Raw genomic sequence first — 25,879 nt, 5'->3', positions numbered from 1 at the left:
TCCACGCCGACCCCAACACCTCTAAAGAAAAGAAAGTTCGGTTCTTGATGGGGGTTGTGAAATAACAACTATTCGCCTGATTGATACGCCACCCACCCAAGACTGTCACTGAATTTGTTCCAGAGGCCACAATGATCGAGAAGACGCTTGAAATGCGCACCACGCACTACAACCGCAGTGCGCTGACAACGAACTGCGCCGACGCTCACGCGCCAGGCGCCGGTGACCTGCGTGAGAGGACCAGAGCGGTCGTATGCGAAGAACTGCACCAGATGCGCGCAACGTCACAGCCAGAGGTGGCCTCGATCGTTGAAACAGTTAACGAAGAGCTTCAGCGGTCACTGAAAGTACCAGAAGTTCCGGCATCGCTGCAACGCCAGCCGGAAGCGATGACCTACACCCCCTTCGCCCGCCGTCGCCAGGGCCCCGTAACGTCGCAATTCCATCGTTTACTGCCGCCGCCGCTAGCACGCCCGCACGTCGTCCTGCGCAGCTACCCGAGAAGGACGGACATATTGCGCGCCACGGGCCAACACCCGCTCTGATGTAACTGCGGTGAAGCTAGCCACATCTACCGCCGATGCCCATACTGCGACGTGGGACTGTGAGGGTTCACCGTCAATGCACCCCGCCCACAGCAAGGTGAACGACCACGTGATATCGCCGACTACCTCGCCGCCACTCAGTGGAGCCTTCGACAACCGTCCTGTTCGCCATCACCAGGCCACTAACTGACGCCGCAGCAACGACCATGCACTGGCCAATCCCGTGGTCGGTCCGTCAGCCCATAACCGGGAAACTAAAATCAGCAACCGATGGAGGTTCGGTCACTGTTCGTCGAACTGACAACCCTCCGCCGCCGACATAGACGCCGAAAAAACTATCTCGACGACATATCAACGAGACACCGCTATCGCGACGTATCTTGGAAGCAAAAAATATGCCCACAAAACAAGACCTGACGACGCGACGTTTCAGTCACAGGCCAACAGGATCCAGCCGTGACCCAATGCATAGACCAAACTGCAACGTAAGACAGAGAACCACCGAGCTCGACGTGCTTCTCGACGGCCACGCAACCATCGCTTTAGTGGATACAGGAGCCGACTACTCCGTCATGAGTGGACCCATCGCCGCCTAGCAGAAAGAAATTAGGACTACATGAGAAATCTCTCAAATATATACCCCATGAAGACACTTGGTGAAACCGACTGGTATCTGCACAGCAAGAATTACCGCTCATGACCGGACCTACCCTGCCACCTTTGTTATCGTCCAACAGTGTACACGAGACGTCATTCTCGGCATAGACTTTCTGAACCAACACTGCGCAATCGTCGACATGAAGCTGAAATCGATAACACTTCTCGAAGGTCAAGCAATACCGCCGGAACGCTCTCGCAGTCACCATGCCTTGAGCGTGCTCGAAAATCAAGTCAGCATCCCGCCTCTCTCCAGCATTGTCATGTCCGTCGACACCGAAACACCCGCAGACGTAGAAGGCGTCATCGAGGGTGACCAACGTCTACTGCTCGACCGTGAAATTTACATCACAAGAGGGCTCGCTTGACTACACTGAAGAAAAGCGAAAGTGATGGTGACAAACTTCAGCGAGGAGTTCAAGCACATCAACAAGGGCACGACGATCGCATACATCGAGCAAATTACCGTCACCAGCAATGCATTTGCCCTCTCAGATTGCTCAGATCATTTGCCCTCTCTTGACGACCGTAGTTCCCGAACCAAACTTCGGCATAAATCCAGGCATGCCCATGAACAAGCAGTAATAGCTCAAAACTCTCCTTCGACGGTACAAAGACTGCTTTTCGACATCATCGAGGATTCCACAAACACCAGTTGCAAATCATCATATTGTCACGGGTATAAACTATTTACACGATGTATTTACGCGATGCGTATATATATAGCGGCACAGAATCACGAGAGGCTGTTGGCCCTTTGTAGTCTTCACCGTCGACCACCTTGTCCTCTTTTCCACCGTAACACGAGCCCCGACAGAAAATTCACCGTCCCGGTGCTTCAGACGTGACCATTGGTAAGGGCATAGTAAGGCTTAAGCCGAGAGACGCGTACGACGTCAGGTGATGTGGAACCGGGTGGCATGACGGAGGTCACGGGGATTATCTCGTAAGTGACAATGGTCACTTGACGTACAACACGGCAACGGCCTTTGTAGCGCGGAAGGAGTTTCTCAGAGAGCCCTACTCGGCGGCAAGGGGACCAAAGTAGCACGAGAGAGCCTGATGAAAAATATATGTCACGATGGCGGCGATTGTAAGCGTGCTGTTGAGATTCCTGCGATGCCGACACACGAGTACGGGCAAGCTGGCGCGCATGGTCAGCGTGGGCGATGATTTCGCGACCATACTCGAAACAGAACAGCGCGGTTTTCACGGGGACAAGCAGGAAGAAACGACATGGACGAGCGCTGCCTATGCAGCGCTCGTCTATGTCGTTTCTCCCTGCTTGTCCCTGTGAAAACCGCGCTCTTCTGTTTCAAATATGGCTTACCAACTTGCCCAAACGTTTGTTTTAACGAGCATACTCGTTCGTCGACTCCTGTACCAAGGGGAGTGAAGTGTCCAATGGTAATGCAGGGTCACGACCGAAGGGTAAGTAAACGGGGGAATACCCAGCAGTATCGTGGCGTGAAGAATTATAGGCGAACGTGATATAAGGGAGAGCCACATCCCAGTCCTTGTGGTCGGGGTAAACGTATTTCGATAGCATGTCAGTAATCGATTAAGCCGCTCAGTAAGGCCGTTCGTCTGAGGATGATATGAGGTAGCCAGTTTGTGCTTGGTAGAACATGAGCGTAGGATATCGGCGACGACTTGGGAGAGGAAAGTGCGGCCGCGGTCAGTAAGGAGCTGTCGCGGCGCGCTATGTACTAAAATGATATCCCGGAGTAGGAAATCGGCGACGTCAGTTGCGCAGCTCGTGGGAAGTGCCCGAGTGATGGCACAGCGCACGACGTAATCAGTAGTGACAACGATCCACCTGTTGCCGGAGCGGGACTCGGGGAAAGGGCCAAGGAGATCCAAACCCACGCGAAAGAATGGCTCAGGTGGAATGTCGATCAGCTGTAGGTACCCGGCAGGAAGCGTTGCTGGCGTTTTGCGATGTTGACAGGGCTTGCAAGTAGCTACATAGCGCCGTACGGAGCGTGCGAGGCCGGGCCAGTAGAAGCGGCGGCGCACGTGGCCGTAAGTGCGAGCAAACCGAAGGTGTCCGGCAGTTGGGGCGTCATGAAGCTCCTAAAGCACGGTTGAGCGGAGGTGTTGAGGAACGACAAGGAGAAGGGGAGGACCGTGAGGATGAAAACTGCGTCGGTACAATATCCCGTCGTTGAGGACGAACCACCGTAACGATGGATCAGCAGGAGCAAATTCCATTCGGTCAATGAGGGAATATATATATATATATATATATATATATATATATATATATATATATATATATATATATATATATATATATATATATATATATATATATATATATATATATATATATATCTATTGCTACGAAACAGTATTTGCTATGACAAAGAGGTGAGCAGGGTGAAGACGACGACGACGATTAGAGGCTAGCGCCTGCCGTTGCCTCTTGGCCAAGTGCGGCGTATTGCCTTGTAAATATACTTGTATACAGCTTTTCGTTGGTGTCTTCCTACGTAGCATATCTGGTGGAGGTGGACGTTCCCTGTACCTCGTCACGGAGCTTCGCAGTGGACGGTACGTAGAGCCTCCCTTCATGGCTCCCGGCGACGACAACTCGACTGCGCCGGCTCCGACACCTGCTGCCACTTCGACGACCTACATCACTCTCCACGCTCCCCGTGATCCTGGCGTGTTCTCGGACAAAGATGCGGATGACGTCGAGGACTGGATCAGTCTGTACGAACATGTCAGCCGCAATAAACGGTGGGACCCTACTATCATGCTCGCCAACGTAGTCTTTTACCGCGGTGGCATAGCTCGAGTTTGGTTTCGGACGCACGAAGATGAGCTCACCAGTCGGGATTCGCTTAAGCGAAAGCTCCGAGACTTGTTCGGTAACCCCTACGGTCACCGACTTGCAGCGCAGAAGGCGCTTTCCGGCAGTGTGCACACGTCAACGGAGCCCTACGTCACGTGCGTTCAGGACGTCTTGGCTCTGTGCCGCAATGTTGACAGACACATGACTGAGTCAGATAAGGTTTCCCACATCCTCAAAGGCATTGCCGATGACGCCTTCAACTTGCTCGTTTTCAACAATGTGGCGACGGTAGATGCAGTTATAAAAGAGTGCCGCCATCCGGAACTCGCTAAAAGCCGTCGTATCGACCAGCAGTTTGCCCGTCTGCCCTACACCCCAGCGACACCTTCTTCTGCCGACGCTCCTAGTCTAAACAACACTGGCGAAGTTACCAGAATCGTCCGGCGTGAGATCGAGGCCGCCTATACGGCTGCCTTCGACTCCAGCCCCTCCAACGCACCTGCAGTTACGGTTTCCCTGATCCAGGCAGTTGTCCTCCAGGAGTTCGCAAACATGGGTCTTCACACCATCTGCTCGGCCCAACGCCCTGACCGCCCCGTCCCGCATCTTCTTACCCACGACGTTTCCGCAACCCGTCTGAATGGCGGACTGCTTACGACATGCCCATTTGTTTTCACTGCTATCGAATCGGGCACATTTCTCGGCACTGTCGCAGTCGCTGTAGTTCCTCGAACCGATCTACTTATACTGGCTACTCTCGCGCCCCAATGTGGCCCGTCTCGTCCCTATGCTGGTCCCTCTGATAATGCCGCCACTGATTCTCCTGCGCCGAACCGCCCCTATTCTAGTTCGCCTTCGCCCCAACGATGACAATCTCGCTCCCACCAGCCCCGTCGCGCCTATTCGCCGACTCACTTCGGACGCCGCTCCCAGCTGGAAAACTAGATGATGCAGCGCCTCGAGGTGACGCTGTATTGCTCCATACGCCGCCAAATCCTCCACTGACGTTGCCCACTCATCTGAACCTTCTTGACGTGCAAGTCGACGGTGTTTCTGTATCTGCTCTCATAGACATTGGGGCGCATTTGTCGGTAATGAGCGCTGACCTTTGTAACCGGCTGAGGAAAATAATCATGCCCGCCGCGACGCCTGTTGTCCGTGTCGCCGATGGTGGAACAGCCCCTGTAATTAGTATGTGTGCTGCCCGCGTCTCCTTCGCCGATCGCTCCACTATCGTGCTATTCACAGTCATCGCCCACTGTCTCCACGACATCATCCTCGGCTTAGACTTCCTCTCCGCAGATTCTGCTCTCATCGATTGTTCCACCAGTACTCTCCGCTTTGACCTGCCTGTTCTGGATCCCGCTGAACCACACCCCGGTCGCCTCAGTTCCGTCGACTTCGTTCACTTGCCCCCTTCGGCACTGACTTATGTTGACTTCGTGTCATCCCCACCAGTCCCCGACGGTCACTACATCGCGGCTCCTATGCAAGACGTCCTCCTTACACACGGGATCACAGTACCTCATACAGTTTTATCTATTACGGTGGATTGCGTCTGCCTGCCAGTGGTCAATATCAGCTTGACGACACAAGTGCTGCCACGCGGGATGTCCCTGGCCCAGCTTTCCTCATTCGAGGAACACTCAGTATCGTCTACTGTAGTAGACGACAATTCAGCCGATCCTCCTCTCCCATCGCAGTCGGCAACTTGTACCATCGCGGACTTACGGAAAATGATTGCACCCGACATGCCGTCCGAACACGCTCGTACGCTCTACCGCGTTCTGATTTCCTACCAAGATATTTTTGACTTTAACGATCGTCCTTTGGCCCAAACAACAGCTGTTAAACATCGCATTATTACCGGCGATGCCCCTCCTATTCATCGCCGCCCGTATCGAGTATCACCGGCTGAGCGTCAAGTTATTCACACCAAAGTTCGCAAAATGCTTGCCAAGAACATTATTGAACCGTCATGCAGACCGTGGGCGTCATCTGTGGTGCTGGTAAAAAAGAAGGATGGCTCATGGCGCTTTTGCGTGGATTATCGGCACCTTAACAGGGTTACCAAAAAATACCTGTATCCCCTACCTCGGATTGATGACGGCCTTGACTGCCTCCACGGTGCTCGCTATTTCTCATCTATTCACCTTCGCTCCGGCTATTGGCAGATTGCCGTGGACGATCTCGACCGTGAGAAGACAGCCTTTGTAACACCCGACGGTCTTTATCAATTCAAAGTGATGCCGTTTGGTCTCTGTAACGCTCCTGCCACTTTCGAATGCCTGATGGAGTCCCTTCTTCACGGTTTCAGATGGTCCACGTGCCTGTGCTACTTGGACGACGTTATATTATTCTCCACAACGTTCGCTGCGCACCTCGAGCGCCTCTCAGCCGTCCTGGACGTTTTTTGTCGAGCCGGTCTACAACTCAACGCATCGAAGTGCGAATTCGGCCGTCGCCAGATTATCGTCCTTGGACATCTAGTTGACGCGAACGGAGTGCAACCAGACCCAGACAAGATCCGTGCTGTTACGCACTTCCCTGTTCCAAAGTGTTTCAAGGATGTGCGCAGCTTCATCGGCCTTTGCTCGTACTTCCGCCGTTTCGTGAAAAATTTCGCGGCCATAGCACGACCACTAACCGAGGTTTTTAAGAAAGACGCCCCTTTCCAGGGGGGCGATAACGAGGCCTCTGCATTCTCGCTTCTAATCGACCTTCTCACAACACCTCCCATTGTGGCCCATTTCGATCCTTCTGCGCCTACCAAAGTCCGTACTGATGCCAGTGGTCATGGAATTGGCGCAGTACTGGCCATGAGCTTGTTATCGCTTACGCCAGCAGGCTCCTCTCGCCCGCGGAGCGCAACTATTCCGTCACTGAGCGTAAGTGTCTGGCGCTAGTTTAGGCGGTCTACAGAAGACTTGGATCCTACAGGAAGACTTGGTCGCTGGGCCTTACGCCTCCAAGAATATTCGTACTCTGTCACCTACAAATTTGGCTGTCTACACAATGACGAGGACTGCCTGTCTCGCTACCCGGTAGACGAGCCTGACGACGCCGACAGTAGTACCGCCAACGGCATTTTCTTTGTGTCTGCCTTCGCTAACATCGCCGATGAGCAGTACCGAGACCTATCGTTGCGAGTACTCATCGAGCGTCTGCGCTCTGCACCTACCGACGCATCCGTTCGCCGATATGTCCTCCAGTGCGGCATTCTGTACCGAAGGAACTTCCTCCCTGACGGCTCTGATCTTCTTGTCGTGCCAAAACATCTACGACAGACTATGCTCTTTCAGATGCATGACGCACCCACTGCAGGACATCTTGGGGTAACACGCACGTACGACTGCGTCCGCCGCCGCTTCTATTAGCCTGGTCTCGCTCGCTCCGTCCGACGCAATGTTGCTGCCTGTGATCCCTGCCAGCGTCGGAAAACAGCTCAGGTGCTACCTGCCGGTCATCTCCAGCCGATCACCGTCACTGTGGAACCGTTCTTTCGTGTTGGATTAGACCTCCTCGGTCCCTTTGCCACGTCATCCTCTGGAAACAAATGGGTAGCCGTCGCAACTGATTACTCCACCCGATATGCTATCACGCGGGCTCTTCCTACCAGTTGCGCCACTGACGTCGCGGACTTTCTCTTGTGTGATATTATCTTACTTCATGGCACCCCGGGACATTTGCTTACTGACCGTGGTCGTAACTTCCTCTCGAAAGTTATCGCCGACATTCTGCGTTCCTGCTCCATCCAACACAAGCTGACTACCTCATACCGTCCTCAAACCAATGGCCTGACCAGAGCGGTTAAACCGTACTCTTACCAATATGCTGTCCAAGTACGTTTCCAAGGACCACCACGACTGGGACGTTGCCCTTCCTTACGTAATATTTGCGTACAATTCTTCCCGGCTTTCTCACACCAGATTTTCTCCATTTTATCTATTGTACGGTCGCGAACCAACCTTGCCCCTAGACACCGCACTTCCTCCTGCTGCGATCTCAACAAGCGAGTATGCGGGCGACGCCATCGCCCTCGCCGACCATGCACGCCAACTTGCCCGTACTCGACTGACGGACACGGAAACCACTCAGCAGCGTCAGTATAACGCCCGCCACCGTGACGTACAGTGTTCGCCTGGTGCGCTCGTGCTCCTTTGGCGCCCTCTGGTCACGTCGGACTTTCAGAGAAGCTCCTTTCGCTATACACAGGGCCCTACCGCGTCCTGCGCCAGGTGGCGCCTGTGACGTACGAAATTGCTCCTGTGAGTTCAACCTCATCCTCTACTCTTACATCTTGTGATGTCGTGCACGTTCAGTAGGCTCAAGGCCTACTACACTGCTTCCTAGTCCGGCGTTTAGTCGCTCCGCGACGGAGCTTTTGCGACCGGGGGTAGTGCTACGGAACAGTATTTGCGATGACAAAGAGGCGAGCAGGGTGAAGACGACGATGACGATTAGAGGCTAGTGCGGGCTGTCGCCTCTTGGCCAAATGCGGCGCATTGCCTTGTAAATATACTTGTATATAGCTTTTCGTTGGCGTCTTCCTACATAACAATATATATATATATATATATATATATATATATATATATATATATATATATATATATATATATATATCACTGCAACGCCAACGTGAAACTGGGACTAAACAGCCGCGCTAAACGTAGCAGCATCCTTCCTCAATGCATAAAAACTGTACGGAGACTTCAACTGGCCGGCTATTACTTGTGCCTCAGGCGCTGGTGTGTAGTGGTCACAAAGGACCAATTAATACAATGTAAGGAGTAATAGCGTAGCTTTGATGTTTCAGGACAAGATCATCTGAAACAGGACTCCTACGTAATTTGGCAGTATCCCGATATGACATTTTCGTAGATTTGTTACATAGCTGCCGCGTAGGTCGATAACCAAAGGTCTTAACACTGAATGGGTGCCGAGGGAAGGGAAGCACAGTCGCTGACAACCGATAACTACAGATGGTTTGCATCGACGTTATTCTGGCCCATATTTTGGGTATTAGACGTGGAGAAGCTGCGCAAACAAGAAACGTGACAGCACAACAGCGCGAAGAGGGCGTCTTGCGGCGATCGAGAAAACGATAAAAATGAGTCAGTGATAAAAGGTCACCGTCAAAAAGCAAGGCAATGTGTCGGTGGTGATGTAGTTACGTCGTCGTGGTCGCCATATTTGGCCACTATAATGGGGAAAAATGGCGTTTCTGACTTCACGTGAGTGCCATCTATAGGTTGTATTATGATGAAATAAGGACATCTGAAAGCACACTATGCTGCCAGCTGACACAAGACAGAGACAACTGAAGATCGCCGGGAGATCTTCAAGTGGTACGAGCAAATGGGCTCATACCACGATTTATCGCTGTCGTTCCATATCAACAACGTGACAATATCAACCTTGTCCGCTTGAAATGATATATCCTGTGCAGTTTACAGAATGGTGATGTAATTTCATCCGCCACAGTTAAGGATGACATAAGTTTCATGCATGTAGTTTTTAATTTACTAATTCTTGGCAATTCTTTCTAAAAAGGGTTAGAAGCTCTAAAATAAAATTTGACTAGCAGCAGTCAGCAGAGATGAGCTTCCTCTCTCCAACACCGTTCATTTCATCAAATCGCATAAAACCATAAAATAATTTTGCTTCGTGTATGTGTATGTGAAAAGAGAACATTGGAGTAAGCCCCAAGCTGAAGCTTCCTCTCAATTCTAGCACATACCTTTAGTATAATACAGTGCTTCTCACGACTCTCGCCAATCTGCAGTATGGACGAATGCGAGTTTTCATGCGACCGGATCACCATCATGGTCAACGGCCAAGCGACGTGTCTGGGCACGCTGCAGCGCTTGCGCGAAAGTCCGGCCAGGGCTACCGACTCGAGTTCCTGCTCAAGCACACGGAGGCGGCAGACGCGCCCAATCTAAAGAAAGCTGTGGCCGAAGTCTTCCCCAATGTCCAGCTCAAGGACGACAACAAGGTATCCTGGTTTAAACGCTATTACGGTTGTTTTGGAACTCCATCCAATTTGCGCTGTCTCATGTATCCGTATATCATAGTACGTATTTCCGCTACCTTTAATGCGTCAACGCTCTGAAGAGTAATTCACGTACTTATGTACTTTTCGTAATCTATCTATCTATCTATCTATCTATCTATCTATCTATCTATCTATCTATCTATCTATCTATCTATCTATCTATCTATCTATCTATCTATCTATCTATCTATCTATCTATCTATCTATCTATCTATCTATCTATCTATCTATCTATCTATCTATCTATCTATCTATCTATCTATCTATCTATCTATCTATCTATCTATCTATCTATCTATCTATCTATCTATCTATCTATCTATCCGACCGACCGACCGACCGACCGACCGACCGACCGACCGACCGACCGACCGACCGACCGACCGACCGACCGACCGATTTTCCTGGCTACCTGAGACATTGGGTAGTCCGTTGTTGAATGGACAGCGCTTTGGGCAGCTATACTGATGGAATGGCGTTCGAAAGCAACCGTCGGATAAACTTGCGTCACTGAGTACGTTGTAATGTTCACATGCCATTCTTCAACGAACCTCTTTCACGCCGTCATGGGTCCCTGTAAATGCGGGACTGGGTATGTACCGACGTTCAATGAAGTTCTCTGCTGCCAACTTGGAGCGCTGGGCATATGCATGTAGGTATGTGCCGCTCCTGGTCTACCCAGTGGCATAGATAGCGTGGAAACAGCAGCACAGATAGATAGATAGATAGATAGATAGATAGATAGATAGATAGATAGATAGATAGATAGATAGATAGATAGATAGATAGATAGATAGATAGATAGATAGATAGTATGGTAAAGAAGTCCGACACGGTTGTGGACGACACGAAGGACGCGGACAAGACGGAACAGCGTAGGCTTAGCCAGTCAAAACCAGGAACAGCGTCTAGCCCGAGCCCCACTTCAGTAGCGCTGGCGATCCGGCTGCGGAGCTCGGCACGGCGCACTTCTTCTTCCTTACAATAGATAGATAGATAGATAGATAGATAGATAGATAGATAGATAGATAGATAGATAGATAGATAGATAGATAGATAGATAGATAGATAGATAGATAGATAGATAGATAGATAGATTGTTATGGTCAGTGGTGCACGCAAAGTAACGTTCAACATAAACTCACTACTCTCCTATTGTAGAAAACGCTGAAGAAATGAAACATTCGCAGTCACAACCACCATAAATATCCTCAATATAAGCAAACTGCACAACGAGGTTCGCTTACATCGATTCCCACTGTGCGTGGAATCTGCATAATCTTCTACACTGGGAAGTTATATGCTTAAGGATTGCGCTCATTAATGCAATAGTTATATTCGAAGTGGGAAAAAGCGGTTGTGAACGGTAAATTTCATTCAATGCCTTCAATCCAATGGCTGTTGCCTGATTGCTGACTTCCTTGGGAATGTAGTCGTCAAAATGGCTTTACTTCATAGTGAATTCAAGAAGTTGATGAACGGCAAAAATACAGAAGCTTGCAGAGGGCCTCAAAAATGAAATGTCCTTAAAAAGTTAAATTATGGGGTTTTACGTGCCGAAACCACTTCCTGATTATGAGGCACGCCGAAGTGGATGACTTCGGAAATTTGAACCACCTGGGGTTCTTTAACGGGCACCTAAATTTAAGTACCACGGGTGTTTTCGCCCCCATCGACATGCGGCCGCCGTGACCGGGATTTGATCCCACGACCTCGTGCTCAGCAGCCTAACACCATAGCCACTGAGCAACCACGGCGGGTAAAATGACTTTTTGAGCATGGTAAGAGGGCCATGCTATTGTTTCAGCGTCTATCGAAAATTCCTCTAAAATGTGAACAGAGGCCGACAGAAATGCGGGCACCTTCGGAAAGGTGAAACCGATGGAAATTTCAGGGCAGCACTAACTGAAACCTAACGATAACTTGAAGTAAAAAAAGAGATAACATACGTTGGCCCTGTGGCAAAATTTTGGGACAAATTGCTCTTGAAAGAGTTCAACTGAAACCCGATGGTACGAAATAAGGTGAGAAAGTCGGCAAGTGTTGGAGACAGGTGCAATAGGTCCTATGCCCGACGCTAGCACCCGGCAATTCTCAGGCGACTTCACATAAAAGTGAGATGTTTAATTGTCAGTCTTACAGGTTGACGCATGGGTCTGAAATTTGCGACGTGGACTCCAGCAAATTATTTGCAATGCACTCTACGGTGTCGTTTTTCCAAGTCTGATACCGATTATCGCGCAATGAGGACGCATGTGCCGACTGTCCCCTTCCTCGAACTGCCAAAATTCCTTAATGGTGTCCTCGACAGTCGCACAACTCGTGAATGAAAGTAAGAGTGAGGAGTTGTGCGCGATGCTTTTGAGTAAGCGAGCAGCCTTTTTGGCGTTCGATATGTGCTGGTCTGCAATGCGGCTATATTATAAAAGCAGAACTTCCACATGCTAGACAGTATGAAGAAGAGACAAATACTGCATGTATTACGGCACAATAGTCGTAAACAGTGGTCATCGTTCAAACACGGGAATAAACGTGACGGCACAGTGCTTTGACAACTAAATGACATATACATTACTATGTCATGCCCAAAGGTGTACCTCGCCCAACGACCAGTAAATTCGACGTGATATTGTAAGAAGTTCCGGCCATAACATGCTAACGGACGACGACACAGAAACAGTTCGCCCAATTATTCTGTCATACCTTTTGCCCCAAGGTGCAAAACCAAGTTGTTATGCGACCATCTTAATACCTAAGAAGATATCTTCTCGATTTGCAGCTGCTACGGTAGCCCCTCAATGTGGAAAGCAAAATTGCTATGAAAATAACACGCGGTATCTCAACGAAACTTATAGGTGAAAATGAAAAGCCGTGCACGACGGCGTCTCTCGTAGCCATTGCACGACGTTGAGAAATCTTTAGCTCGGGCCTCCTATGTAAATACATGGAAATTGAGAAACAGTTTTGGTCGGCAAACACAGCACCAAATTCGATGAGGTTTGTCGCATCTAAAGTGAAGATATATAATATAGTTACTATTTGTTGTATATTCTTTATTCATATCGTCGCATTTTTGTAAAATTTGGTAAATATCTCATGTTTTCAGAAAACTACACTATCTATACCCCAGCAATCAAAAAGGATCTCACAATTTCTTCAATTGCTCCTGAAAGTACATCTGAAGCAGACAAAAATTGGTATATTGTATATGTCTCTCAGATATACCACTAATTGGTGAAAAGAACTTTTGCGAAACCCTTGTAAACAATGTAACAAACTCACCAAAGATATAAATCTACATATCAACTTTGCCAGCTTTCGATGCTCTCATGGGTGCAGTTTACCGAACTGGGATATCCATTCTGGGTGCTGAGGGGCGAATTTATAAGCTTCGTGGTGCGATTTTTTTTTTGAATCGCCCCAATTTTTTAAAATTCTTTTTGACATGCAGAACTAATTCAAAAAATGCCGCTTCCAACATTCACTAGAGTTTAACAGCCTCTTTCTAATGCAATAAATATAATTAAAGTCGGCCCAGCGGTTATTTCGGAAAAGCGTTTGTGTGTTTTACCAGTATTTGAATGGGCGACATCGGAGTTAGGCCCGAGCTAAAGCTGCTGCGAAGTGCTTCCGACGATTATCCGAGCCCAGTTCACTCCGCAGCATTTAAAAAAAAGAAAAAAAGAAGTAACAACCGTGGCTGCCTTTTAGGAAGCGTCTGAAAAGCCCGGCATCAACCACCGCTGAGTTTGCCTCGTTGCGAGTAAACGTTCGAAGCATGATAAGTCATTTTCAGCCGACGAGCGGCTACGCTTTATCAAGAACACTGATAACGCTGGCGGGACAAGCTCTGTGAGGAAGTTAAGTGCGCAGGGATATCTTTTAATTCTTTGATTTTTGTTCTATTGACGTCATCGTACGTCACCGCGGGAAGTTTCAAAGTTTAAGGTCACTACACCACGTTGTGACAATCACGCGAACTAAACCTTGAAGTTTGGAAAAGCTAGATACGAGGACAGGCAGGACGATAAGATCGCTCGTTTGGCTACAGGTTTACAGAAGAGTAACGAGGCGGATATGCAGCAGTACGGTAGTAACTAGGCTCCTGGAGGAAGTTACGTTGCATTCGTAATGGTTACTTCAAGTGTTAGTGTTCCACACCTGTTCCTGCAATGGCAGAGGAGCACGTGTTGGACGGTAAAGCTGGTGAGCGTCCCAGAAACATATGTGGTTGGTCATTTGTACGCGTCGACTCTGCTCCCCCGCATGGCCTGCCTGATAGTCGACGCGAGATCGAGTGATGCGCAGTACCCTATGCTGGCAACAGCTGTATCCTTTGGCAGCGGGCGAAACTGATCGGATGCTTCGCGACTTGAGGGGCTCGAAAGTACGTCAGCGGTGTATCACGTCGGCGACTGAGTTGAGGGTTTTCGTGCTGATGAGTAAATTGCAAACATCTTTGGTGATTACTTTCAACAGGTGGCCAACTTTGTCCTTCTCTGATATGGGAGGATTGCGAGTTTTGCAGGGATTCAGTAGGACTTCTATATACATGGTGCACCTGTCGCCTGCAACTTGCGCTCTTTGATGGAGCGTCTGCTCTGTTTTCTTTTTCATGACGGAATCCCTCAAACCCTCCTTATTTTGGACAGAAAGCAATCCCATGTTTTAAGCGTATATTCGTGGTAAAGGAACCTCATGAGTGCCATGACCCCTAAAACAACGTTTGATAGGGGATTTAATCCGTCCCAGTGGTAGTAGTTGCTCAACCGTTTGTAGTGGTTGAGACACTCGTCCACATCCTTTCCGGACTTTGCTCCGAAAGTGAAGGCCACGATCAGGTGCTGGCTTTGCCTTGAAGAAGGTGCCGCTGAAAACGGTAACGAAGGGTCCACTAGAGCTCTTAGCATGCGGGTTCTGTCTTCGCCGCGTCCTATATCAACCACCAGCGGTAATGCAGGTAGTCCAGCAAGGCGGTGGCTTCGGCGAAGATCAGGTGGATGCTGAGCCGTGCAGTGTGATTAGGTTATACAACTGCCACCAAAACGGTGGTGGATTCTGCGTGGTAGTTTACAGATGAAGGTTGGTAAGGTTGATATATCGGATAGATAGCCGTTGAAATCCAGTCGCTCGCCTCAGAGACAATCGTCGTTTTCTTGGTCAACCTTTTTTTTCTCGCAGCATTACAATACTATCATACTATGAAAAACACAAGTTCGAAGCAATTTATCAGTGTTTAGTTGCATTTTTAGTATATTCCTGGACGCACAAAACGGGTCTTCCTTTCCATTTTAACAAAAGCTGCGACAAAGCGAAATTTTATCTTTTTTCCGGTATAGTACGAAATTTAGTGACCACTACCATTTGTGACTGCAGAAGATATTTGTTGGGAATCGTGTTGTCTGGAGTCCATATCCTATTCGGGCTAATTTAGTGCAGCAAGCGAAAATAGAAGACCTCATTTGCCTTAATGCAAATCATATGACTATATAGCGGATGCGTGGAAAAATATTTTCGTCTGCAATAATAACCATGCATGTAGGTGCCTTAAAGCTCTCTCGTGGAGAATGAGCAGTTTCTGTTGTTAGTTAGTTGTGGTGGTTTCCCCAATAACATGCCATAAGGCAATGTATTTAAGGGCATAATACATCTGCAACATCACTCCCACTGGTGCCAGATTGGCTACCTTGCAGAGACAGCCAAAGCTTTTATCAGATACAGAGGCAAATCTTTTTATGCGTGTGTTCCAGTAAAGGCATTGGTCGTACCAAATAAGAAAAATATAAATCAAGGCAACCATGTACTTTTAGAGCTCTGGACGTGATTACCAATAGCACACAAATCAATGGTATTGTTGTACCTAAAATAACGTACCTAATTTGTTTTCGATAAAGTAAAGAAAGATGTATTTTATTGGAACGTGAATGCCAAATTACCTAAGTACTTTTTTACCACAGCCTCTGCTTTCAAGAACCATTGCTGACAAAAATATGTTTGCTTCGTCAGCATACTTAACTAGGCACGTGTGATGTTCGGTGTACCTGGCTAACGGTCAGATACCACGAGGTATATTCATCATTTTCACTCTAAGCATATATGGTTATCAGAGACGTATGTGTCCGTACGGCAACGTACGATGCACCAGATAGTGGCCCGGTATCCCCGCTTTATTCTTCAATAGATAATTCGTCACTGGTATGCTAAGCTAGCATTAGGTGCTTGAGCGGTTATGTTCTATATCCCAGGTAACAGACCAAGTACCCTGTTTTTATTATAAAATCTATCCCTCAGAACCGCCAAGCTTATCTGGCGCGCATCTATTCGGTCAGTAATGTCCAGATGGCAAGGATGATAGTCTTTGTGTACTTCTTCCTACAATTTACGCCAATGAGAGAAATCTTCTCTTAAAGGAACAGTGGGGCCTCCACGTCGCATCCCCTCAACTTTATCCCACACAGCGCTTTTCTGAACTCACTTTAGGCCAAGCCGCCATACATCGCGTTAGTCGCACATCGGGAATGGTAAATTTGAAAAGTGGCACACGTCTGACATGATTGCACATTACCGAACTGAATACGCGTTTGTCATAAAATCAAGGACATTTTCTGTAAATTAATCCGCTAGGCCGTAATGCGGCTCAAGCCTCTTACAATACACAGAGTCCTTAATATGTAGGTAGCCAGTTTTTCATTTCACTTTGGGCATTTTTCATGTACCAATTCGCCTTTTTTTCTGTAAGCCATTACCATTTGCAATGCTAAATTGTTGCAAGTGTTCCTGCAAAGCGCCCAAGTCGTGCTTTCCTATTAGAACATTCTTACGCAGTAATTCTATTCGGAGGCGCTGATAGCACGACATCGTGATGTTGGACCCTACATAAGCAGAAGGTATTCGGCTGATGGTAATAGCCTATGAAGAAAAAAACTTTGTGAATTTGGCCCCGGCTGCGGAAAGCCTGCGTGGCAGCATATATGCATGCTGGACAGGTCGCAAATGAGGTTTAACCTATTTCCACATAAACATCTTAAATTTCTGTTTGATAGCTTTTAACTGCCACTTTATTCCTCGTGATAACCGTTGGTTTATATGTGCAGAAGTTCAAATATATCTCTACCTCTACAAAAATGAGTAACTATGTTTCAGGATATGTCTATCTCGAGTCAGAATGCTATGGGATTACATGTCAGGGAAACATATGAAAATTCAGTGCCATATACAAGCTTATCAGAAAAAAATCCATGTCGACACTGATATCCCGAGGCTCCCAGAGCAAATGCTACCTTATTTTATGTCTCATGGCTTTTTATACATGACGTACCAAGTGTACAGAGAGATGATTTCTGCTACACAGGTAAAAAAAGCGCACATTGTTTGGAGTATTGCTGAAAACTGCCAGTAATTTTCCATTTCTGACATCTCGTTAGGTGCTTAAATATGATTGCCGATCTTTCCAGTTCCTGTCATAATTAAAGAACCTGAAGTGCGGGAGTGTAGGGCTGCGTAATGGCCGTCGAAACAAGGCGAAATAAGGGGTCGAGCACGGCAATGATAACAGCACTCTTGTTGTATCCAAGGTGCGCCAGCAACTCCCAGCGATTATCGTGTATCAACATCACACAAATGCACTAAACTCACTTTCCTGAGCGGCGACCTTTTAAGGATTCGCTTGTTTTCCTGTTCAGACTGTTTTATGGTCTGAGATCAATTGCTCCCTTTCGTGATCAGGCTGTTTGATTACCGGCAATGAATCGCTAGATTTCCTGTTCAGAGTGTTTGATGCGGATAGCTTGATTTCCTTTTCAGACTGTTTGATGGCCTGCGATCAATCATTTTCATTCTTAATCACGCGGTTTCGTGGTCTGATATGAATCACTTGCTTTCCTATTCAGGTTCTTTGATGGCCTTAGATGAATTGTTTGCTTTCCTGTTTAGGCTGTCTGATGGCCTGAGATGAATCACTTGATATTCTATCCAGACTGTTTGATGACGTGAGATGAATCGCTTGCTTTTCTATTCAGAATCTTTGATGGCCTGAGGTGAATCCTTCACTTTCCAATTCAAACGGTTTGATAGCGCAATGACTGTGGATAACTTGCTGTAGGCTTGTAGCGAAAGATATGAGCGCAGATGGTCTCCACATCTGTTACTGTGCCAAGCAGTCGGACCGCGTCAGACAGCCTCCTTGGTTTCTTGGAGCAGATACGGAAATGGGTTGTAGAATCACGTGTAGTGGGTTCGCAATTACAAAGACAAGGAAGACAAAAGCAGAAAATATTTCATAATTAGCACTCAGTGGTACGTTATGTATTATTTTCCTGTTGAAATCAACGTGTTTAGGTGTTGTCTTCTCAGGCTTAAGCTAACGCATGTGAATAGGTGAAATTATTTAGACGCGCTCCCTTTTTTGCGCGCTCCGTAGCTTTCTGCAAATTGTCACAGAAAGCTGCCCACGAATGAAAAATCCCGTGCGCGCGGTTACGTGTTGTTTTTTGTGTGTAGTGGGCATGTGTACCTTGCCGAAAACGCACCATTTTAACGTTTCTAGTGATTAGCTGCAACTGGTCGATTGGCGTCTTGACAACTTGAACAGCAGGTAGTGAGTATGGTGCCTAATTTTAATTACTGCATTGACTGTGACCTACTAAACAACGTCAACTGGTGGGTTTTCATCAAAATTTTGATGAACATTCACTTGGTAGTATTCGTGTAGAATAATCGCCTTTATCTTTTTTTTATAAACATTGTGCTGTATAACACCGGCACCTTCTATGGTATCACGCAGGTGCCTTACGAAATTATCGCACATCGGGGTTAAGAGTCTATCGTTTTTCTCACGATGGCAATGGTAACATTTCTGTTTCATTTTTGTGCGTGGTGCCTGCACGTGGTACGTGAACGCCTTTTTTTTGCCGTCCAGAATCTTCTTGGCTACCACCTGATGGAGCGAATACCTTGGAGCGAGCTGTTCACCAAGGTGGGGCAACTCCAACAAAATTTCCCCCTTGAACACGTCCTGGTCGGGGAGAACACCCTCGAAGACATCTTCTTGAACTTTGCCAGAATGCAGGGATCGTCCTCGCTTCCTGGCGGTTTCGCTTAACTAGACTTTGGTAAGAGAGTGTTGAGCAGCAGGGCCACGTCCAGCTTTTAGACACAACTCCTGCTGCTGCAAGTTGCTTCGCGAGGCAAGCAATAAAGGCCTTTTTACCATGGAACGCTTGGAGTTCGATAATTTTTTTGCACTGCTTATGAACACTGGTCATTAAAGGCTGATCGAAACATAGAACGATAAAATAACGAATAAAAGAGTGAAAAGAGTAAGGATTAAAGGACGCGAAGAAAAAAATAATTTGGGACGCGTTAGTGTATTACCTTTCCGCAATAACATACTGCTCATGCTTAACACGAGAAGATGTAGCATGAAGGAAGCAAGGACGAAACTCTGGTGGTGACGCCGCCTTGAAACTCTGGCACCAGCACGCCGTGACGTCACAGATTTGTCCGTTGCGCATGTCCGTTGTGGCCTAGTAAAACTTGCATCGGTCAGAATGGACTGCGTCATATTCTTAAAATTCCGAACAGTTGCAGGAACGTGCACAAATTTCAAGAATGCGTAAAAAGATTCAAGAACGTACACTGAACCGCTACGGCCGAAATGAAAAAAAGGATTCTTCGCAATCCGCGATTTCACGCTGAGGTATCGGCCCTAAGGTTCAGGCTCGAAATTCAAAAATAAAAGTTTAGCCGTTATTGTTTTCTTTTAATTATCGGCGAAATACCGTCAAATGAGCGATACTAGGGTTCTTCGAAAATACTTTATCAATCGGAACTGGTCCACAGTTTGCCTTTACTGGCCCTTTATGTTTGTCGCCATTACATGAGCCGCATCTAGTGCAAAATCAACATGCACTAAATTTGGTGGTACAGATTGGTGACAGGATATATGAGGACTAGTTATATGTCGTCTAAGGTGTTGCAACGTGCCTCAGGCGAAGATCTTTACTACTGGGCTACTGGAGGCCTGCTGCAATGGGGGTCATTTTCGTACAATAGAAACATTTGTATTCTGCAGAAAACAATAGGAACGGGTCAAGTTTCGTCCACTTGTCGTTGACGCTTACATAAAAAAAAAACTTCTTGCAAGTATATTGTATAAGTAACAAGTTACATGTGATTCATTGCAGTTAGGGTAATTTTTGTCAAAAGGAACCCTGAAACGGTTTCTGCTCTACTGAATACAGCCTAGATACAGGGAGTGCCACTCAGAGAATGATTTCCAACACGAAAACAATGTTAGCGTGATCTATTAAAAGAGTTGCAGGTGAATAAACATTACTGCTTTCTCAAACCTAAAACCTCAACTTTCTATTTGTGCGGTCATGGCAACGTCACGCCTTCTTCGTGCAAATGGTCGTGAGGTGACGCGAGTGTTTCATACTTACGATGTATTCGAACCGAGTGTGTTCCGACGTCTCTTTCAAACACAGTTCTTCTCATCGTATGACATCGTATGAACTAACATCGTACGAACGCACCGCTCCGATCTCGGATGCCATGTTGAGGTGATAGCGACCTCAAATTAATGTTTACGCGGAGCGCTCGCATTTTTGACAGCTTGCAATCGCTACAGTTTACGGCGAGTTCCATCGGACCGCTGCAGTCGTAGCTCCAGCGCCGATTAGTCATCTCTAGCGGTGGCGCGAACATGTTTACAGGCAGCAACTGCAGCAGCGGCGCTAGCTGCCAGCATCATTATAGGTAAAACGGATAGATAACACGTCGGTTTGCTTTATTCTGGAATACTCATATTGCGACAGAGAGCTGAGGTTCTCGACCTTAGCCGCTGTGGGTGCGTGTGCAAATCGCAAAACTTGGGAGTGCCGTCTAGCGCAGCAGTGTTTGCAGCAATGCTGCTATCCGAGGTTGCAGCCGACTTTATTCGAAGAGCCGGCGTGGTTCAGAGTTCCGGCCGTTGCTTATATGATACGTCGGAGAAGCATTGTCCCGAACTCTGGACCCAGTAGGTTTGTCGAAGACCGCGATATGCTGGCTTTTCATGCAACATTGCAGCGGAACGCTAACTGTATGGAAATGTGCAGCGGCAGGCAGTCATTTTCGCGACCAATAAATTATTTTCGAAAGATTTTCACGACTATCAAGGGTACAGTTTGGTAAAGATAAGTCCACAGGAGCACAAAGTGCTTTCTTTGCCAAACTGTGTGTAATATCTTATCAGGCAAATTGCCTACACTGTTGAAGTACTCACAATAACCCAATCTATAACCCAACCGGCCAATAACCAACCGGCCGACAATAACCCAACCGGCCCTTTGAGGAGCTCACTTACATACCTCTTGCCGGTCAGAGTGTTGTTAAAAATACTGGGCCAATGATTCTGCTGTGATATATTGCGCACCAATCTTTTAAAGGCCACTGATATTGGTGTTGGGATCTTCCTAGCCATTGGGGATTTTACTCACTCCAATAGTGTGCGTTGTGGATATTTACTTGGCACTTTCAGGGAAAGTTCGCCTCGTCAGCCCAGAGTACCTTGGTGAGAAAGTGAGAATCCTGCTCATTCCGAATCAAAATCCAATTCGCAAAGTCGAATCTCTTTTGGAGGTACTTGGCCTCCAGGCATTGATGCAACCGCAGATGATAGGGGTGCAGTTCAGCTGTTTTCAAAGTCCTCCGGGCAGTTGGCTTGGACCCACCGAGCTGTGCGCTCACAAGACGCGCGCTAGCGTGCGGATTAGCCGCCATTCAAGGCAAAACGTTATAGCGAATCTCATTATTTATGACTGAAGCTCTCTGCCTCTTTCTTGTGAAGCTGCGGTTTGCTTCAGCCACTCGTAGGGATTGTACGTTGTAATCGGTGTCGGTGGCGTGCACGGGTCCCAGCTTCGAAATATTCTTGCAGCGTGCCGCCTCTGTCCGCCTGCAACTCCTACGGCAAGGAGCATGTCTGCTTTTTCCTCGTTAGAAAAAAAGGCATCAGGAAATTGCTCGCGCTTGAACAGCCGATGCACGATAGTGTGTTTATCGTGGTCTGGAACTACAACCAACCCCCGTAAGGCAAATGCTAGTTTCGGTTTCAAGGAACATGTGCGCTTCAAGCGGTCGCCGGATATCCTAACATTTTTTATTCCTCTTTTTGTGAATTTTTAATCGCCCGAAGCGCGGAAAGTCGTTGTCTTCGTGAATCCGTCGAGCTCACCTCCGCTAACCCTTGCCACTCGCTCAGCGACATAAAAAGTCGGATCGCACTTCGTTATCTGCTTCGGTTGTCGTCCGAAGTATGAAGATGGGAAAGGTAAGACAGAGAGGCTCGATCAGGCGGGAACGAACGCAAGACGCAGGGAACCAGGGCCGCTATCTTGTACACGTTCGAAAAGCCGACGTTCGATTTCGCCTCACGCGATTGGAGTAGATTGGCCTAGGCCGCGGTACAGCCTGCACAATCGCGCGAGGCGAAATCGAACGTCGGCTTTTCGAACGTGTACAAGATAGCGGTCCTGGTCAGCCAAGCATTTAGAGCATTAGACAAGGATGGCTAAATCGAGGCATCGCACGTGTTGCCCGGCTGTGTGGTATTCTAACACCGGGAATACCAGTTCTGCGTTGTTATTCAGATTTATTAATGACAGCCGGTAAGCACAAGTATTTGACTTTATTTTTCGAGCAGGTATCCATTTTGCACGGGTAGTACAGCTCTGTGCAAGCCTCAGTGGGCTGACATAGAAGCAGTTTCGCTCTTTCCATTCGCAATGACGGCAGCCCATCTGCATGCTGTCGGTAAAATACTTGTACTGAAGGGCTTGAGGGCGTGTTTAAATTAAATTATGGGGTGTTACGTGCCAAAACCACTTTGATTATGAGGCACGCCGTAGTGGAAGACTGCGGAAATTTCCACCACCTGGGGTTCTTTAACGTGCACCTAAGTACACGGGTGTTTTCGCATTTCGCCCCCATTGAAATGCGGCCGCCGTGGCCGGAATTCGATCCCGCGACCTCGTGCTCAGCAGCCTAACACCATAGCCACTGAGCAACCATGGCGCGTTGGGCGTGTTTGTTGGGCTATACATTTTGTGCACTCTTTGTCGACGCATACAACCAAGGCCTAAGTAAAAAAAAAAAACGCCTGTGATATTTTGTCAAATTTCAAGAGAAATGACGGCAAAATGATGGATGCATGTAGTTTCTTATTGCGTTTTGATGCACCGTTATGAAGATATCGTGCCGAAGAAGGTTGAAGCTCTCTATTTCAACTGAATTTTGGAGCGTAGACGCTACCTTATGCTCTGTTACCTTGTTGCTTTAGGTACAGCTTGGCTGTGTGCAAGTTTTCGAGCACCTATATTACAGACGAGATGCAATAGTATATGTTTTGCCGGCAAAAATGTATTTAATAATGTCAGTAATACAAGTATAGAGTGTTTAATGCTCATTAAGTGCGAAGTGGTAATACCCTTTCAACGTAGAGTTCTATTAAGTTTCTTTTAGGAAATTCTTGGTTCCTTGTGTTGCAGCTCTGTCAAAATAATGTGCTAATACTCGCCGTGCTTTTATGTATATATGAATATCACGCAAAGTATAACGACAGGGAGATTATATTCCCTTCTAAGAGCTATGGAAATATGCTCCCTCATTCAGCATGTAGTTCAATAATGAGAGCAATTATAGGCTACTTTCTGTTAGTGCAGATGCATGTAGCCAGTTTAAAATTATGTGGGTCAATACGTGTGATACTGGCAATGAAATACATGTATCATACTTTACCTTCTTTCTGTAAGCCACAAAGTGTGCCGGGAGCCATGCCTGGTGGAGAGGAATAGACAATGACATTGCCAACAGTGTGAAAAGCTGCTCCACGTGCCATGATCAACAACGGGCTGCGCAGCCGTTCCCATAGACGCCATGGCCGTTTCCGCACCGACCCTCGTCACTGCTTCACATTAATTTTGAGGGACCATTTCTAGGAGACGCGTTCTTAGTCATCGTGGATACTTTCTCGAAGTGGCTAGAAGTTCTCCCCGTGTCATCCACATCTGCAGAAGGTACCATTTCTGCCTTGATAATTGCATTCGCTCAGCACGGCCTCCCTCACGTAATAGTTTCTGACAATGGCCCTCCGTTTACCAGTGCACAGTACCTTAAGTTCCAAACTCGAAACGGAATACGCCGCATGCTTATATATCTCACATTGATTGGCTTAATCTTTTTGTACTCAAAAATATTAAACTTATACAGGAATGCCAAAAAAGAGGAGATAGCTCGCTGCAAGACAAGGCGTCTTGCGGAATACCAGGCAGGGCATGAGCCATGCATTGACGCAGCAGCAACAACAATGCAATACACGTACGTTCTGGAGCCATAAATTTTAAGAGAATATACCTACGGGTAGAAAAAAAAAATAGAGGATATTCTGAATGTGCACCACTCATGACGGCACAGCGTAACTACGCACTTCCAGAGCTAATCGCAGTTTCTCGTTGAGGGAAATCTCTCGTTGGAATGTCAGATGAGCCTTCAAAATGTCGCACTAAACTAACTTTCAATTAAGACTTTGCAACGTTCTCGCAAAACGTACATCCATCGCAGAAGCACACTAACTCCAGTACTCTCAAAGAAGTCCTCCCCATCTACTCAACGGAGCTGAGTTCAGCGCTGCCCCTTGACTGCTACAGACGCTAAGGTTCTCAAGCATTTCCGTGGAGCGTCTATAATGAAACGTGACCACTCCTGTCGAGGGGTGCCTCTGCCTGAAAAATATTGCAAATCAAGCTACAATATGTCAGCAGAGGCAGGAAGAGGCCTGGACAGTAGGAGGGAGTGAAAAGGTGATAATCACTCTAGACTGAAATCTGGCTAGGTGCTCAGAGGCCATTGTGTAGCGGGTGAGAGACGACAAAAAGTTCCGGTAGGGACATTTCCTGAGTAGTCATTGGGCTCTGTCACCGAGCAAGTTAGAAAAAATCTCACGCATAGTGCACAGGAACGCAACCATGCAGTAGTAGCAGGTGGGCTAAATGAAGACGTGCTAAACATAAAAATGGTCGGGAATAGTTCAGCGTTTGACGAAGGGTGTAGGTTTGCGTGAGATGTCCCGTAGAGTGGTGATTAGCACACAGCACAGTGCCAGAGGTACCTTTACCTGACGCTAACGTACATATAGCGAGTGCGTCCGCCAATGAGCCTAATGGCGTAACAGCAGAGGGAACGATATCGAAGTTGTGGAAGTAAATAGGGAAGTGAGATGGTGTGGTGTTTTCAACGAGACAGAATACAATTCAATTGCAGGCTTGGAGTGAACTGGGCTGGCGACTTGCTGGTAGTGCAATTGCTTTTCTGCGGTGCCAGGGGGCGCTTGCGAGGCCAGGATAAACAGTAATGAAGAAAGCACGCAGGGGAACGTCAGAATGACGTAACCGTGAATAACAGAAACGGGAAAAAAAGAAGAAAGAAGAGAGCTCACCGAGCATTAGGCTGACATAGGTGACATTGGCCAAAGCGCGGAGAACCCGCTGATGTATGCCATTCTTACGAAACGCTTTTTTTGTGTGATGTTTATCTTGGAAGCTTCTGTTTATCTTTTAAAGCCCTGGGGTAGCGCTCGTACATACCAGTGCCAAGCCAGTATAATGAAAAATATTTATTTAGCAAGCCGTCGTTAAGTACCAATATTCGCGGGCAATAGATCACATTTCGTCATTTCGTTAAACTAGTCGCTTTGAAATTCCTAACACGTGGTTAAATTCAGGGCTACAGTTCAACTAGCCCACAGATATAGGGAGGGGGGACCGTATGAAGAAAATA

General features: G+C 47.5%; 1 protein-coding gene across 2 annotated transcripts in view; it reads left to right on the top strand.

Annotated features, from left to right (window-relative positions):
* The window catches only part of LOC142559644 (ATP-binding cassette sub-family A member 17-like), a 40,761-nt gene extending 21,483 nt beyond the window's left edge, over positions 1–19,278 (top strand). For both annotated transcript variants that reach the window (XM_075671212.1, XM_075671213.1), the window contains exons 2-3: positions 9,791–10,003; positions 18,981–19,278. In XM_075671212.1, the coding sequence (XP_075527327.1) occupies positions 9,791–10,003; positions 18,981–19,163 (396 nt within the window). In that variant the 3' untranslated portion in view covers positions 19,164–19,278. The remainder of the gene's footprint in view (positions 1–9,790; positions 10,004–18,980) is intronic.
* The last annotated feature ends 6,601 nt before the right edge of the window (positions 19,279–25,879 follow it).

This window comes from Dermacentor variabilis, chromosome 10, assembly GCF_050947875.1.
Source record: "Dermacentor variabilis isolate Ectoservices chromosome 10, ASM5094787v1, whole genome shotgun sequence".
Classification (NCBI taxonomy): Eukaryota; Metazoa; Arthropoda; class Arachnida; order Ixodida; family Ixodidae; genus Dermacentor; species Dermacentor variabilis.
This window is presented reverse-complemented; position numbering and strand designations above follow the sequence as displayed.